At 38.3% G+C, this 13435-nt stretch overlaps 1 protein-coding gene across 2 annotated transcripts in view; it reads left to right on the top strand.

Moving 5' to 3' along the window:
- The window catches only part of LOC127412917 (E3 ubiquitin-protein ligase RNF130-like), a 74716-nt gene extending 61376 nt beyond the window's left edge, over positions 1–13340 (top strand). The window contains exons 7-10 of one of the 2 annotated variants that reach the window (XM_051649639.1): positions 469–565; positions 1378–1582; positions 7073–7166; positions 7515–8239. In XM_051649639.1, the coding sequence (XP_051505599.1) occupies positions 469–565; positions 1378–1582; positions 7073–7166; positions 7515–7530 (412 nt within the window). In that variant the 3' untranslated portion in view covers positions 7531–8239. Of the gene's footprint in view, positions 1–468; positions 566–1377; positions 1583–7072; positions 7167–7514; positions 8240–12052 lie in introns of those variants that run through there. The other variant, XM_051649640.1, reaches the window with a different exon arrangement.
- Positions 13341–13435: the final 95 nt, after the last annotated feature.

Here is a 13435-nt window from a genome sequence, read left to right as displayed (position 1 = left end):
TTGGCTATTTGTATTCTTCGTGCATATCTCCATCTACTGGGCAGAGAGGAAAATGTATAGATGTAAAAACATTTTGCACATTCTTGTTCCTTAGACTTAGAACTTAAGTCCTAATGTAATGATCAAGATCGCTGAAAGTTTCACTTTTAGGGTCAGTGTACATTGGGAAGGGTTCGAGTCTCAGTCCTAATTTTTTAAGGGGGTACCTAGGTAGTATAGCGTGCATGCAGAACATTTCAGATTTTAGATTTCTTTTGAGATTTATTTTCTCATTTCCCTCACTTTCGGGTTGAAAGTGGTGCCCCACTGTGAAACATTATAAACGTTCATCTTTGTTGAGGGTTGATTTATGCAACAAAGTGTGAACAAATAGTTTAATAGGTGCTTTATTTATGACAGTTACTGTGAAATGTAATCTCTCTCTCTCTCTCTCTCTCTCTTTCTCTCTCTCTCTCTCTCTCTTTCCAGGCATGTCTTCCATAAAATGTGTGTGGACCCGTGGCTAAATGAGCACTGCACCTGCCCAATGTGTAAACTTAACATCCTCAAAGCTCTGGGAGTTATGGTGGGTACACACACACGTTTATCTAGCTATGTAAATTGGGAAACAGCATGTAGACTTGTTTTGTTTTTAAATTAACTAAGGTTAAAGAGTAACCCAAACCCTAACCATACCAAACATTATTCGGTTTAATTACTCTATGCATCATTTTTACCTTGGAGATCCCCCCCCCCCAAAGGACGGTTTTGTCAGATTTCACATCGGGGACAACTTTATCCCCAAAGTATAGCTAAGCAATCACACACACTTAAATTTGGCACAAAAACAACAGGCACACGTATCTCAAATGCCAGCAAGTTATAATATGTTTAAGGCTCTTATTTTATTTTTCTGATTTTATTCTGATTTCTTTTTTCTCTTTAGAATAACAGCAAGTGATGCAGTTGTATTGGAATTGATTGCATGAGTCAGTTTTTACTACAGTTGTGAGAATATAAAAACATTACTGTACAAGATGATTTACACACAGAATGTTACAGTGTAGTTCGGCCTGCAATCTTTGGAGCAGGCAGAGAGTATTTATGCTCTTGTGCCTCCCTCTGGTGGTCATTTATGTCATTGCAGAAACATGCTACAGCACATACTGCATGCTTTATATTTTCAGGTCATGGCTGAAATTAAATGCCTCATCAAGGTTTTATGGACATTAGCAAGAAACATTAATAAACTGAACAATTTCTAAACAACAGAAACATTTCTGATCGTAACTAAACTGAAATCTCGAAATAACTTTAATTTTAAGGATATTTATAATAATGAGTAAAGGTCTCTGTGGTTTATTAGTTAGTTTGACTAAAACATGCATGTATGTGCAGCCCAATCTGCCCTGTGTGGACAACATGGCTTTTGACATGGATCGGATGTCCCGCAGTCAGACCTCCAGCCAGAGGACGGCTCTGATGGACCTGTCCTCAGAGACCAGCATCAGTCTGGAGCCCCTACGCCACTCCAGTTCCTCCCAACTCCCCTCCGATGAAGAGCTCATCCCTCACTCTGGAGAAATCAACATCGCTGTTACCAGTAAGAACAGGGCTCTTTCTCTCTAAATTTTCATTTGGATGCTTTTTTTTTAAGTCTTTCCCTGTGTCACCTTATCTTTCCTCACCTCGATTACATCCTCTTTCTGCCCTTCATTTCCTCCCCAGCGGGGGGCAAACTTTTCTTACCTTTGACTGCATCTCTCACCTATTGTTCAGGGACATCTGTGTGCTCTGACTCGTATGCTCTGTCCTCCTGCTGCTGAGCTCAGTGGTGTGATCAGGTGTCTGTGCTGAACCGCAGTGTTCTGCCCTTTACTGCAATATATCTTTTCTTTGAGATCTCTCAAGTCACAGTATTTGAAGTTCTATTAAATGTATATTTCATCTGTTGTACAAATGAACAATTGTATCATGTAGCACTGTCAGAAATGTAAAAAAAAAGTTGTAATAATTCTGCTGAATTTTTGCTACACTTCCTGCTTTGGGCGGGGAGTTTGTATGGCTTCTGAATTACGTCAAATGTATTTCAGTTGCAGATAAAAAAAATTAAAGCGTGAATAAAAAAATTTAAAACACATTGAAAAATATATTGTAAAAAACTGAAAAATGAAAGCAAAATAATCAGAATTGCAAACAAAGTAATGTTTTCCTTGGTTACATTTCTCTGTTTTTCATTCTCCGACTGTTTTTTTTTTTGCTATATGCTTGCACTATGTTTTTATGTGCTCTCATTTCCAAGTTCTTACTTGCACTTCCAAATGTTGCAGGTAGATTTTCATGCAGAACAGGGCGGGGTTTAACATCTCCATTGGTCCACTAGTTCTAGATTGACAGCTCTACTCTAGTCAATTAATTAAAGCGGGGAGATGATGTTACTCCAATGTGACTCTGGCTTACTGCTCACACATGAGCAGGTGAAGATCATTAAAACAATGGAAAAAAATATCCACTGCGATTTGAAGTTTTCTCATTTTAAACCAAGAACAGTGTTACATCAAATGTTTGAAGTTAAAAATAGCACATTTTTTAAGTGAAAGTCCTGGTTACAGCACTTTGGCTGATGTTTGATGTACCGAACACATTAAATTCACAATCTGAAGTGAATACAAAAATGCCATTAAATCCAGCAGTATTTCTCAGCTGTCTCTCGCCCTCATGCCTTGTATGCTCGTGCATCGTCTGCATCCCATACTCACACAAAATTACAAACAATTAGTGCACATTGTGAACGCAAAACACTCCAGTTTAACTTTTATCATTTGTGTAACGGCAAATATTTTTACTGCTACAGTTCCCCTTAAAGGCATAGCTTAACCACAAATGAAAAATTTTTCATCATTGTCACTCACCCTCATATTATTCCAAACCCATATGGCTTTCTGTTTTTGTGGAACACAAAAGAAGCTTAGTAGACATTTTATACACTTTCATTGCAGCCTTTTAACATACAATGAAAGTGAATGGTGACTGAGGCTGTCAATTCTGCCAAACATTTATGTTTGTGTTCCACAGAACAAAGAAATTCATATGGGTTTAGAACAGCATGAAGTAAACAATGACAGAATTGTCATTTTTGGGTGAACTATCCCTTTAAAATGAAGCTTGAAAGTGCAAGAATTTAGGACAGAAATGTAGTACTACAAATATTGCATAAGATTGTATCAGCTACAGTGCACACCATCATCTCAAATGACTTCAACAGATTTCTGCTCTATTTTAGTAATACATGTTTACAGGTTTTAATCAAAATAAAACTGTTTGTCTGAGTTCTCCTGACCTGGGATTGGATCAGATATAGTTTTTGATGTCAGCAGCAGTAAGCAGACTCTTCCCAAACCTGTGACTCAACATTGTTACAGCTTGCTTTAACCTCATGAGACCCTGCGTCCACATGCGTGGACATTACGTTTTGGCTTCGCTATAGGCTATGCATAATTTCATTTCATTTAAACAGGCTGATCTCAGTTCAGGAGACATTAGGATGTCATTAACATGTTAAACTTTCGAATCACCAAGTAAAAAACAACATAGCACCGATCCCAGCTGAGTTTGTTTTTGGGAGAAACAGCCACAAAACTACATCTTGAAAGAAACCTCATTACGTTTTTAAATTAAAACCTGTTTGAGTCAAAAGATTAAAGTCTCTAGTTACATCCAATATGCCCTTTTAAAATTTGTATAGATTTATTGATAAATGGCACGCTGTTAAATGCTCATTGTCCTTAAAATATCCCTTATTCACTGTGCATTATCACATTGAGAATCAATGGATGCATCCAAAAGCTGGGAAGTGTTGCTTTCAGAGGATGTATACGGAGTTAGGATGAAAATAAGGTGCATTTCAAACTGTTCTGAGGCCAGTGCAGACAGACAGCACACAGGAGGTTAAGTCATTCCCTAATTAGTGAGCAAGGGAGCATCCTTTAGCTTTCCTATGCAGCCAAGTGCATTCACACTTAACATCCGGTCAAAAGTTCAGTTTCAGGCTGCAGATGATGTTTGGACCACTCAACATGTTTGGCAGACATGAGACAATGGAAATCGGTACATAGATTCAGAGTTTGTCATGATGGCAATGATCGGATGATGCTGGCCATTACTTTGAATCAGATGTATTTATGCTAATTTCTTATGTAATGTGTGTAACATCTCAAAAACATGAATAACCAACACTCCTGGAACATAAACAATTTGTTAAAAATCTAAATCTGACTTTCTATAGCTTGGTATGTTTTACAATTACAATTACAAAACTTAGTCACATTATATGTGGACATTTTTTTATTTTATTTTTATTTTGCATGTTTCTTAGGGGCTACTAGTTACAAATCAAAAAAGGGAATGGAAAATGCACACATCAGTCACACTCGGGTCGCAGGAGGTTAAATAACACATTGTTACTATCTCCTTATACCGTCTCTGGATTGATTTCAGTGTGCAGTGTGTACCACATTGTGCCAATTCTTTAATTAAATGTAATGGAGAGCAACACCTGAGAACAGTGCCGGTCCTACCCCATTTGGCACCCTAAGAGAGAAGATAACCTTGATATTTAGGCCTATATACTACAGTGCATCCGGAAAGTATTCATAGCGCTTCACTTTTTCCACATTTTGTTATGTTACAGCCTTATTCCAAAATGGATTCAATTAATTATTTTCCTCAAAATTCTACAAACAATACCCCATAATGACAACGTGAAAGAAGTTTGTTTGAAATCTTTGCAAATTTATTACAGCCTCAAGTCTTTTTGAGTATGATGCTACAAGCTTGGCACACCTATTATTGGGCAGTTTCTCCCATTTTTCTTTGCAGGACCTCTCAAGCTCCATCAGGTTGGATGGGGAGCGTCGGTGCAGAGCCATTTTCAGATCTCTCCAGAGATGTTCAATCAGGTTCAAGTCTGGGCTCTGGCTGGGCCACTCAAGGACATTCACAGAGTTGTCCCGTAGCCACTCCTTTGTTATCTTGGCTGTGTGCTTAGGGTCGTTGTCCTGTTGGAAGATGAACCTTCGCCCCAGTCTGAGGTCCAGAGCGCTCTGGAGCAGGTTTTCATCAAGGATGTGTCTGTACATTGCTGCATTCATCTTTCCCTCAATCCTGACTAGTCTCCCAGTTCCTGCCGCTGAAAAACATCCCCACAGCATGATGCTGCCACCACCATGCTTCACTGTAGGGATGGTATTGGCCAGGTGATGAGCGGTGCCAGGTTTCCTCCAGGCATGACGCTTGCCATTCAGGCCAAAGAGTTCAATCTTTGTTTCTCATGGTCTGAGAGTCCTTCAGGTGCCTTTTGGCAAACTCCAGGCAGGCTGTCATGTGCCTTTTACTGAGGAGTGGCTTCCGTCTGGCCACTCTACCATACAGGCCTGATTGGTGGAGTGCTGCAGAGATGGTTGTTCTTCTGGAAGGTTCTCCTCTCTCCACAGAGAAACGCTGGAGCTCTGTCAGAGTGACCATCGGGTTCTTGGTCACCTCCCTGACTAAGGCCCTTCTCCCCCGATCGCTCAGTTTGGCCAGGCGGCCAGCTCTAGGAAGAGTCCTGGTGGTTCCAAACTTCTTCCGTTTACGGATGATGGAGGCCACTGTGCTCATTGGGACCTTCAATGCTGCAGAAATTTTTCTGTACCCTTCCCCAGATCTGTGCCTCGATACAATCCTGTCTCGGAGGTCTACAGACAATTCCTTGGACTTCATGGCTTGGTTTGTGCTCTGACATGCACTGTTAACTGTGGGACCTTATATAGACAGGTGTGTGCTTTTCCAAATCATGTCCAATCAACTGAATTTACCACAGGTGGACTCCAATCAAGTTGTAGAAACATCTCAAGGATGATCAGTGGAAACAGGATGCACCTGAGCTCAATTTTGAATGTCATGGCAAAGGCTGTGAATACTTATGTACATGTGATTTGTTTTTTTTTCGTTTTTTTATTTTTAATAAATTTGCAAAGATTTCAAACAAATTTCTTTCACATTGTCATTATGGGGTATTGTTTGTAGAATTTTGAGGAAAATAATGAATTAAATCCATTTTGGAATGAGGCTGTGACATAACAAAATGTGGAAAAAGTGAGGCGCTGTGAATACTTTCCGGATGCACTGTATAACAGAAACAGTAAAAGTAGTATGGTAGTAAGGCATTCAGTACACGGTCTATTTGTTCCGTGGAGGGCACCACAACACGATATCGTTACAGTTTGGACGTGCTAAAATTTGCTTAGTAGATCGGCGCCTCCGAAGCGATGCCGCCCTAGGCTCTCGCCTTTGTCACCTAATGGGTTGACCGGCCCTGCCTGAGAAACAAATGATGAGTGCAAGGAAAAGTGAGGTAATAGAATGAATGTATACACCATGTGAAGTGTTCACTGATAACACAGATATCACTATAGTATGCATATAGATGTACTGACCTTTGTTGCGGGTTTAGGGTAATTATGCTTTTGTTAATTTAGTATTATTATTTATTTGTAATGAAATACTTGTAATGTATTTATATTGTGTTCAAACATGTTAACACGTCTTCTCAGCCAATGTTTATATTGTGGTGATTAATCATGTTAAAGATATATCTGCTTTACGAGCTCTGCAATTTATTAAAGTTTTTTTACAAAAGGATTTCCCAATTTTATAGATTTATTTTGTCTTTTACATTAACTATTTAAAAAAAAAAAAAAAATTATAGCAGTTCTTTTAATACAAAATGTCAAATACTTGACTACTACTGCGTCTTCCTAACAAATTCATGATTTTCGTTGCTTTAAAATGGCTAGCTTATCCAGCACTTGTTTTCATACTGTGAATGTGCTACATTCAGTTTAGCTTTCTTGTTTGTATCTCTCTTGTTTGCTCTTGATCATCGCTTTCCAGTTGTTTCCTCTTATGTTCAATGGATAAGAGAAGTCTTTCTCTTTTCTTCACGACTCACCCTGCCTCCAGTTTCCTCCTCTCCTCGGCTCGCTGTGTCGACCTGATACATTGGCCCCGCCCTCAACAAAAATGACTCCTCCCCCTTTTACTCTGTTAACAGAAGAGTGGTTTATTGTTGCCAGCTTCAGCGTCCTCTCTGCTCTCACTCTTTGTTACATGATCATCAGAGCCACCTCCAGCACCAGCAGCTATAAGTGAGTATAGTAGAAATGTCAGCCCAGAGCAACATGTTAGTATGTGCAACAATTACTATTTTAAGCAGGTATCATATAATTTGTTACAGTAGTGTAATGTTGTGTACAGCACAAGTAAATATCAAGTGTCATAATACTTTATTGAAAAAAAGCTAAACTACAAAGGCTGAAATAGAGGTGAAATCCATCTTACAACCAGTTTAATCAGCAAACTATTTATAATCAAATAACATCAAACCCAGTTTAATTTCCTATTTAAACGTTTTAACGTGTATATTACATTTCCTATAAATACCATGTGCCTTAGCAGTGCTTGTTAATCCAGTTTTAATGTTTCATCTTTTACAGTGTGCTGTTGGAATGAAGATACTTTCTGGAGTCCTAATTTTCTTTTTAGACATGGATTGGTAGTGTTAGTAGAGCTCATTTTCCTCAATTGATGTATTTAATCAACTCATTTTTTGTTTATTTGTATTTGTTTAGATGCAAAGTGTTTTTTTAACCTAAATATTAAATGTCTTTTTATTTTTTCTAAGTTGCCAAATCCATTGTTTTATTTCTTATTGTAATGTGAATTAAATGTTGTTGTTTGTGTGCACGCTAAAGTATTTTATGCAAACCTGTGTTGTGCTGAATTGGAAGTTTTGCTTTACAGTGCCATATTTCTGCTCTTCAGTTTCATTCAACAGTGCCGTGGGTCATGTTGAGGGCACTAAAATGTCACTTTTTGTTTAAGCCTAACATTTAATGCATGGGTCTGGAATAGAATCTCTATAGGTCAAATATGAGTGCTGTGTTTGGTCATTGAGACTTACTTTGCTGCATTGTGTAATAAGATAATATACATTTCTAGGCTCCTGTCTTTTGATTATATAAGATTAAAATATCCAGCATATACTGAAAGACAACAGTTCTGACAAACAGTGTTTTAAGTAAATCAATATACATTTATGTTGTTTTCTGGTTCAATTAAATATAATCTTTTGTACTTTCTGGGGGGTTAGTTGATTCTTGTTTATTTTTCTTTCTTTTTTATGATAATAAAATGTTTGCATCCTCCCTAATAATACACAGTTGAACTCAGACCAGCACACATTTTTCAGTCAGCACAACTAAGATATATTTTATAATACATTTAATAAATATATATATATATATATATATATAATATGCCCATACAATCACAATGAAACACTTATTAAAGGGTCACAGTCAGCACCCCCCTGTTTCATCACAGTTGAGCTCTCACCACATTTTTAAAAGATGCACTCAAAGTGGCCGTGATCAGCAGTGGAGTGAAGGGAGAAGGGGCATTGAACCCAACAACTGTCTGATCCAGTCATCAAAGATTCTCACAATTGCTCGTAACTGAATGCATAGATAAATTAAACACTGTTTTGTAAGCTCACAATACATCACTCACACTGGTCATTTATATATGTAATTTAATATGCAAATAATTGCCAAGCCATGTACTCTGTATCAGAACCAGAATTAGCTTTATTGCCAAGTATGCTTACACATACAAGGAATTTGTCATGGTGACAGAAGCTTCCAGTGCACAAACAATACAACAACAAGACAGAGATAATAAAAAAATAGAATAAAAATAAGTATATATAGAAATACACAATAAGACAAAAAATATATATACGTATGTACAAATACAAATCTGTTATATACAGAAGCAAGGGAATGTATGGCAGAAGAGGTAGGGTATATTGGATAAATATAAATAGACTAAACTGTGTATTGCACATAATTATTGCTCAGTGGGTCAGTTTTAACTGTTCATGTGGTGGATAACCGAGAGGGAAAAAAAACTGTTCCTGTGCCTGACAGTTCTGTTGCTCAGTGCTCTGTAGTGCCAGCCAGAAGGCAACAGTTCAAAAAGGTATTGGGCTTGGTGAGTGGGGTCCACAGTGATTTTTCCAGCCCTTTTCCTCACTCTGGAAGTGTGCAGTTCTTGAAGGGAGGGCAGGGGGCAACCAATAATTCGCTTAGTGGTCCGGACTGTCCTTTGTAGTCTTCTGATGCCTGATTTTGTAGCTGAACCAAACCAGACAGTTATTGAAGTACAGAGGACAGACTCAATGACTGCTGAGTAGAACTGTATCAGCAGCACCTGTGGCAGGTTGAACTTTCTCATCTGGCAAAGGAAGTACAACCTCTGCTGGGCCTTTTTCACAATGGAGTCAATGTGGGTCTCCCACTTCAGGTCCTGTGAGATGGTAGTGCCCAGGAACCTGGATGATGTTGTTCAGAATTGTGAGCGGGTCAATGCTGGGATGTTCACTATCATCTCCACTGTTTTGAGCGTGTTCAGCTCAAGGTTGTTTTGACTGCACCAGTGAGCCAGCCTTTCAACCTCTCTTCTGTATGCAGACTCATCGTCATCTTGGATGAAGCCGATGACAGTAGTGTCATCTGCAAACTTCAGGAGCTTGACAGAGGAGTTCTTGGTGGTGCAGTCATTTGTGTACAGGAAGAAGAGTAGTGGGGAGAGCACACATCCCTGGGGGGCACCAGTGCTGATTGTATAGGTGCTGGAAGTGAATTCCCCCAGTCTCACTAACTGCTGCCTGTCCGTCAGAAAGCTGGTAATCCACTGACAGATAGACATGGGAACAGAGAGTTGGTGTAATTTAGTCCAGAGAATATCTGGGATGATGGTGTTGAAAGCCAAACTGAAGTCCACAAAAAGGATCTTTGCATATGTCCCTGGTCTGTCCAGATGGTACAGGATATGATGCAATCCCATGTTGACTGCATCATCCACAGACCTGTTTGCTCGGTAAGCAAATTGAAAAGGATCTAGAAAAGGTCACGAGATGTCCCTCAGGTGGTCCAACACCAGTCTCTCAAATGACTTCATGACCACAGACGTCAGAGTGACGGGTCACGTGCATGACAACGACTCCCTTGTCAAAGGGTAAAGGCCATGTCTTCTCATGAATAATAGGGACTTTAAACAACAGCTGCAGACGGGAGGGCTACGGTGATTGGAAGTAAACTGATCAACCGTCGTATCCAAGAAACGAAAAAATCATTAAGCTACAATCCTACAGGATGGTGGAACAGAGCATTCAATCATTCAAATCAAATAATGTAATTGAAAACAGCTAATGAATGGTTGCTTTTAGTGTTACATAATAACATACTGTCAGAAGAAGAGTTTTTATTCTTGTCTAAATCCTGTATATTATTATTAATATTATTGACTTTTTTTTTATTCAATGTGTATTCTAACCAAACGTAGGTAGTACACATTTAACATACTGTATGTTTGAGGAGAATGTGTAGGTTACTTACTGTGCTGACTTCACAGCATCTCTTATAAAACATAAAATTTTCCTATACATAATTTGTCACGTACTCTTGACTATGGCAAAGTAGCGATTCTCTCGTAGTAGACAGTTATAGTACGTCAGGAAGAAGCGAGTTCCAAGTTGTGCGTGCGCACAAGAACATAGAACATCGCAGCCGTCCTGTTGGCAGCTGTTGCTTAAAGTCCCTAATATCGAGAATGCCCGTGACGTAGAGGCGCTGAAATTCAATGGAAAGCTAAACCCTGTACATCCCGACCTGTGACGTTGACTCAATGTTCATTTCAAACCCAGAAGTCGAAAATAGCCCGAAAAATCACTAAATTAAACCTTTTCTTCTTGAAATTTAAAATAACAAATGTGAACATTCTTTTCCCTTGTGTGCAAGACATATGTACCTGTTAAAAAAATATGTTGTAGTGTTTCATGACCCTTTAAATGAAGTCATTACACTTAATTGAATTTGAGAGAGTTTTTACAAGCGATATAATTTTTTTCATTCTTTCATTAAGTGAGTTTCATTCAGCCAGCATCATTTAGTTGGATTAGGTCAAATCGATGTACTATAGTAGTTTTAACTCAACTTTATTGGGTTCATCAAACTAAGTTTACTAATATATAATTTAATTAATATTCTTGTGTTGGTCTTAATTTAGTTTATTTTATTAATCATTAGGATATGCCAAGTGAGCAAGTGTAAGGACTGTTAATCTTTTGCACTGCCAATTTTATAGCAACTGCTTAAAGAGTTAAGCAGCACTCAAATTAATCATCACTTGAAAGTGAAAGTCCATCCGCAACCTGAGCACAAGCCTCGAACCCCAAGCGTAGCAAGCAAAAAAACCAAAACAGCATAACAAACACTCTTTTTAAATACTAATATAAAAGATCATTCAACATTAACAAATCTCCTCCTATTCCCATCTTGTTCAGAAGTGCATAAAATAACACCCCATCCAGTCCCATGCAAAGCATGCCCAGTTTCATCAATGCTACAAAAATTATTCAGTGAGTCCAAACTCAAATGGATTAAGTAAAGTTCTATTTTACAAATTTAGTTGGATAGAACACAATGCAGTCAAGTTGTGACAGAATGTTCTAGAATTGTGTTGCTTTATTACATTTTAAGTAAATGGAACATCCTGCAAAAATCCTTTTTTGAGTGAATTTAACATGCTGTATATTCACAAAACAAGAAGCACACTCACACACTTTCATCAAGAACTGATTTCCACTGAGAAGCTTGATGTTGATTAATTGGACATAAGTCTTGATTACACGGTAAAGGAAAGAATTTGATTTTGTGCTGAGATGAAATGTCAAACCTGTATAGAGAAGTTAAAAACGTCTTTTAGTTTTTAGGCTACTGGAGCAGGAATCTTTTAAAAATTTTGCGTATCTTTCTATTTTTACTTTTAGCGCAATCATTATATTCATCTTTCTCATTCTTTTCCACATGTTCTACATATCACCATGCATATTAAATAAACTGAGAATTATTAAAAATATACAAATTGCTTTTTGTTATGTAACATTTTAACTCAGTATTTATTTTTTCAGGTGGTCATTTCTTCAACCGGAGTTCTGTGTCTCCACGCAGCGTCGTCTGTGAGATGGAGCTTCCTGATATACAAGCGTCACTAGAAATGTACGATGACAACAAATCCTGAGGGCAGGCACCTCCTCCACACTAACCCCATTCCTCCATCATCATCTCCCAACCCCAAACTATGGGGGAACAACTGAAATACCTTTATGAGTGTGAAATGGAGTATTGACAGTGACCACACTGACTATGGCGATAAATTCTGCCACTGTAGATTGATCAACATTGCAGTCAGTCACCTCAAGAGGATGTGATTGGACTACTGCTCTATATGTCAGCACCATCATTGGCCTCCGTACACTTAGAAATTGATTGCGCTCTTTCTCTCTCTCTCTCTCTCTCTCTCTCTCTCTCTCTCTCTCTCTCTTCTTTTTTTTTTTTTTCTTTTTTGAAAGACTATGTTAAAAGACATCTTTTCACAGATGACTGTGAAGTTAGGTTTTTGTTATCCTCAGTTAGCCACAAACGTCGTCTGTTAGACTGTGTATGCAATTTGCTGACTGTTTTTACGTTCCAATGCTTACTATTATGCAAAATGGAGAAAACTGTCATGGACAGTGGTAAAACGAGGATGGAAACTGAGCCTTTACAGAGCTGTCTGCTTCGTATCTCCTGCTTTTGTAGCGAAACATTGTCTCAGATGCAAACAAACTCGCCCTTCATATGCTTAAATGCTGAAGCTTCACGTTTAGTGCTGGCCAGCAATCACTCAAGACACCTCGACAAATCAGCATTACTTCCTCCTAGAAATATACAGTATTTCTCTGTACATAGAATGAAAATGTTTTAAACATGTATTTAAAGAAAAATCCTATGGAATACCTACAGCGGATACTAATCAGTTCCAACCAAGGGGACCTAATTTATATATGAATATATACAGTATTTGCATATAATAATTCATATATCTATCTCAAGTGGCCTCTTGGCACAATTTGTCTTTCCTGGATCTTGTCTGTGCACAAGAGTGTCTGTTTCTTTGTGTTCTAGTTTTTGTAAGAACGTTTTGGGGATTGTATTGTGATCATACTGGGCTGCACTCACTAAGAATCTCAGAGCTGGAGTGCTGATTCTGCATCAGTTTTGCATTTTGCCATGTAGTTACAGTTGGGACAGGGCAGGTGAAGTTGATCCTGGGTCAGAACCCCTACTTTGAGACATGTAGTGAGTACAGGCTCTGCTTTATGTGGATCATGGTAATGGACTATGTTACATACTGCCTCAGCATTAAACTTGTCATAATTGCCTGTTCTGTTCTCTTTCTTTGGGTGAGGTTTAAACTTGATAAAACATGGATGGATGGTTTAAAGGATTTATTTTATTTATTTTAAAGCTGT

Source organism: Myxocyprinus asiaticus, chromosome 22 (genome assembly GCF_019703515.2).
Source record: "Myxocyprinus asiaticus isolate MX2 ecotype Aquarium Trade chromosome 22, UBuf_Myxa_2, whole genome shotgun sequence".
In the NCBI taxonomy this organism is placed as follows: Eukaryota; Metazoa; Chordata; class Actinopteri; order Cypriniformes; family Catostomidae; genus Myxocyprinus; species Myxocyprinus asiaticus.
This window is presented reverse-complemented; position numbering and strand designations above follow the sequence as displayed.